Genomic DNA, 5,000 nt, shown 5'->3' on the forward strand with positions numbered 1-5,000 from the left:
GCAACCAAATCCAAATTTTGAATTTTACTCTTAAAACACAATAATAATTCTTTATAGATGTAGCAAACTCTATTTTGAGCTAAACACTGGTGTGAAAAAGTTATTATCTTTTATTTGGATGTAATTGGCTATTTTTATTATTCCTCATATCATAGAAAACACAGGATAACAAAAGTTTAGTTATAGATAAACATGTGTTTCAAATCATCAAGTGCTGAAAATAATCATTGACTAATTTCGTCAAGTCGACCTTCTGAGAAACCACTGAACATTCTTCTATTGCTCCCTCTCTGGAACTGATTTTCTGGCCCCAGTAACAGTCACTGCTCCCTAAGTGATTAAACTATCAGCTATCACAGGAAGCATACGTTAACTATTCCACTGCAGCAGCAGTAGACTCTTATCACTGCTACTGTTGAACCACAGACACACAATGTACTTCAATGTTCATCTGACGCTGAAGTACAGTAAACAATCAAACAATCAAACGATATTCTACCAAAATCACAGTAAAGGTAACCTTGAATTACAGTTCCGTGGAATTCCACATGGCCTAATTCAAATACAATAAAATACTTCAGCAATTAAATACATCATACTAATAGCAGATAGAATACACTCGGATTACTCCTGTGTACCTGCTTCGAACGTATTTCTATATTTCACGGGGACTTCTTTAATGACTACTTACAAAATCCGTCCCATCCTAGGACTTTATGTTACACTATGTTTCCGGCAAACTCGTTGAAAATAATTCTGTGTAATTGATTAAAGCTATTCAGATACAAATATTCCATGGTTACCGCAGAAACATCGCTTTAATACTCCAATCAGACCGTCGCAAACACAATCTAAAATTAAAGCCACGTGCACATTATTATACACCGAAGTTTATAGTATTTACAGAAGAGTAATTGCTTATTTTTAACGGCGCTTGTGTAATGGGTTCTTGTTCATGTTAGGTTCAAATGATTAGAAACGACCAGTGAAGCCGTGATATGGTAACAGGAAACTACACCTGGATTCTACTCCTTTGTATGTCTTGTAGAAAATTACTCACTGGATGCATGATTAAATCATTTAGATGTCTTACTGTAGTATAAATAAATTCTGAGTTTGAGCTTTAAAAGTGGGATAAGTGAAGATACTTCATACACTTTCCTGATTTTTCATTAACACTCAGTGAAGTATTAGAGTCCACACTTTACAACAGTCACAACTACAGTGAATTTGTATCTAAAGTTTTGGACATTTGAAAACTATTATGCATTTTTTCTAATTGCTACTGAATCAGCACCACGTCTCCACGCTTTTTTTGCTTTTGGTAGAGTCATTGGCTACAATACGATCTTCCGTTGACGGTAAGTGTTTCTTACCACATCCCTCGGAAGTGCCTTGTTTGATGATACCCTCAGGGTGATCTTTCGAAGCTGGTAATCCAGCATCCACCATGTTTCTATTTGCCAGTGAATTTTCACTGATCTTCATAAGCCGAGGTGAAGATGGAGTAGAACCGGGTGAAAGGCCTGTGTAAGTTTTCTTCTTCAAGGATGCAGGTAAAGTGTAGCAGTTTGCCACGTCATTTGCAACATAGGACTTTTTTCTGTTAATGGTGGCAGTACCTGATAAGGGGGCCATCTTCTTCTCTTCAGGTGTGTCCTGGAATTTACTCTCACTCTCTACTTTTTGTTCTGGTTCCTTTCCATATATCTGGGCAATCTTTTCAAAGCGATGACACCAATCATTCTTGTAATCGAGCGAAAATTCACTCCTAGATGATCCTGTGGTGGAATGGAAGCCTAGAATCAAAAGAAATTGTTAAGAACATCATTTATATAGCGTTTCAGAAAGATTTTTGTAATTTTTAGTAAGCTGAAGAAAATACCACTTCTCAAAGATCAACATACTGAATTTGCTATAAGAGAAAATTAGGACAAAATCAATCCATTTCAAGTGCCTAAATAGAAGGTGAGAAAAACTTGAAAAACAGACTTTAAGAATTATAATAAAATGCTCAAATTCCAAGACTAGTATGTGAAAGAATATTATAATGTGAATTACTCCAAAAATTAAAACTTATGGTAATAATTCATCTGAAAATAATGAATAAATTATAACATAAAAACTTACATTATAGTTTAAAGATTAAGGGAAGAGTATTTGTTATGTGCTTAACTAACTTGTATTATCACCATTTTTAGTTCACAAACATTCTCCTGAAATGAACAGATAGTACTTGAATTCCACTTCCACGGATTGGAATGGCCATATTTTAAAACAGAAAGGGAAATAAAGATAAAATTATGCCTAGTTCGCTATAAAATCTTTTTGTCATATATTTGATAAAAAAAAAAAAACTGTATTCATAAATGATAACGCTTAAGAATTCAGTGCGTATGAAATAAATATAGATAAAGATGCTTCAATAAAATTCATGACAATAAAACCAATCATTATGTTAGTTAAAAAGTAAGAACTCTCAAGCAAGAGAGCAAAAATCCCAAGCTTAAGGTTCCACAACTACATTTAGGAGAAACGAAGCATTTTAAAGTAGCTAAATAAATCTGACTTTATCTAGTTACCGTGAATATCATCTCATAATCATTCTCTGATTAAATGGGAAAAATATAACTGAAAGAAGTAGTTGGAGGTTCCTGACCTCCCAAAAATACTCAAGAAATAAACTTTGACTTAGGTGTATGTGTAATGAGAAATAGGAGTGGAAGAAAAAGAAGTCTGTCAGCATGCATCTCGGAATGTTTCCTGACAGTAAATCAAACTTCTGTTCCTTAAACGTAAAGGATGTGTCATCAATAACTGTGCCATTAGCAAATATAGTGCGTCCTGAAAACACCTGCATATTTGAAGAGCTATCTAGAGTTATTATTATGCTCTGGAATATGCTCAATATGCATTTATCATTCACATGATAAAGAAGTAAATCTGTTGCCAATATGATCATAAAGTTTTATTTTGGCTAACGACTATCAAGGCGAACGTTAAGGTTCTTTCACCATAACATTTAATGGCAGCTCAAAACTATAAGATCACCCTGCAAAGGGAATTAGCCTTAGAAGACAAATATAAGATGTGTTGGCCTATAACGCCTACTTTTACTGATTGTTCGCATACCAAGAAGAGTACACTGAAGATGACTGGAGCTGCAGTTCAATATCGGAAAAACAACGACTTACTACTGAAGATATATACATAGTTTTTCTACATATTAGATAAGGACTCGAGGTCTATTAAATAAGTTCACGGATACAATATGTAAGAATCTAAAGTTTACGGATACAATATGTAAGAATCTAAAGTTCATGGATACAATATGTAAGTATCTAAAGTTCACGGATACAATATGTAAGTATCTAAAGTTCACGGATATAATCTTAGAGTATCTTACGTTCCCAGATACAATATGTAAGTATCTAAACTTCATGGATACAATATGTAAGAATCTAAAGTTCACGGATACAATATGTAAGAATCTAAAGTTCATGGATACTTAATGTAAAAATCTAAAGTTCACGGATACAATATGTAAGAATCTAAAGTTCATGGATATAATATGTAAGTATCTAAAGTTCACAGATAAAATATAAGAGTATCTTACGTTCCCAAATACAATATGTAAGAATCTAAAGTTCACGGATGCAATATGTAAGTATCTAAAGTTCACGGATACAATATGTAAGTATCTAAAGTTCACAGATACAATATGTAAGAATCTAAAGTTCATGGATACAATATGTAAGTATCTAAAGTTCACAAATAAAATATGAGAGTATCTTATATTCCCAGATATAATATGTATCTACAGTTCACGAATACAATATGTAAGTATCTAAAGTTCACGGATACAATATGAGAGTAAAATGCGTTCCCAGATACAATATGTAAGTATTTAAAGTTCACGGATACAATATGTAAGTATCTAAAGTTCACGAATACAATATGAGAGTATCTTACGTTCCCAGATACAATATGTAAGTATCTAAAGTTCACGGATACAATATGTAAGTATCTAAAGTTCACGGATACAATATGACAGTATCTTATATTCCCAGATACAATATGTAAGTATCTAAAGTTCACGGATACAATGTATTTAAAGTTCACGGTTACAATATGTAAGTATCTAAAGTTCACGAATACAATATGAGAGTATCTTACGTTCCCAGATACAATATGTAAGTATCTAAAGTTCACGGATACAATATGTAAGTATCTAAAGTTCCCGGATACAATATGAGAGTATCTTACATTCTCAGATACAATATGTAAGTATCTAAAGTTCACGGATACAATATGAGAGTATCTTACGTTCCCAGAAACAATATGTAAGTTCTAAAGTTCCCAGATACAATATATAAGTATCTAAAGTTCACAGATACAATATGTAATAATTTAAAGTTCACGGATACAATATGAGAGTATCTTATGTTCCCAGATACAATATGTAAGTATCTAAAGTTCCTAGATACAATATATAAGTATCTAAAGTTCACAGATACAATATGTAAGAATTTAAAGTTCACAGATACAATATGAGAGTATCTTATGTTCCCAGATAAAATATGTAAGTATCTTAAGTTCACAGATACAATATGTATGTATCTAAAGTTCCCAGATACAATATGTAAGTATCTAAAGTTCCCAGATACAATATGTAAGTATCTAAAGTTCACAGATACAATATGTATGTATCTAAAGTTCCCAGATACAATATGTAAGTATCTAAAGTTCCCAGATACAATATGTAAGTATCAAAAGTTCACAGATATAATATGTAAGAATTTAAAGTTTATGGATACAATATGAGAGTATCTTATGTTCCCAGATACAATATGTAAGTATCTAAAGTTCACAGATACAATATGTATGTATCTAAAGTTCCCAGATACAATATGTAAGTATCTAAAGTTCCCAGATACAATATGTAAGTATCTAAAGTTCACGGATACAATATGTAAGTATCTAAAGTTCACAGATACAAA

At 32.3% G+C, this 5,000-nt stretch overlaps 1 protein-coding gene across 1 annotated transcript in view; it reads right to left on the reverse strand.

Moving 5' to 3' along the window:
* Window positions 1–1,283: 1,283 nt before the first annotated feature.
* Window positions 1,284–5,000, reverse strand: part of LOC137643218 (DE-cadherin-like) — a 126,554-nt gene continuing 122,837 nt past the window's right edge. The window contains exon 30 of the mRNA XM_068376066.1: window positions 1,284–1,799. Coding sequence (XP_068232167.1) covers window positions 1,291–1,799 — 509 coding nt within the window. The 3' untranslated portion in view covers window positions 1,284–1,290. The remainder of the gene's footprint in view (window positions 1,800–5,000) is intronic.

Source organism: Palaemon carinicauda, chromosome 6 (genome assembly GCF_036898095.1).
Source record: "Palaemon carinicauda isolate YSFRI2023 chromosome 6, ASM3689809v2, whole genome shotgun sequence".
Lineage (NCBI taxonomy): Eukaryota > Metazoa > Arthropoda > Malacostraca > Decapoda > Palaemonidae > Palaemon > Palaemon carinicauda.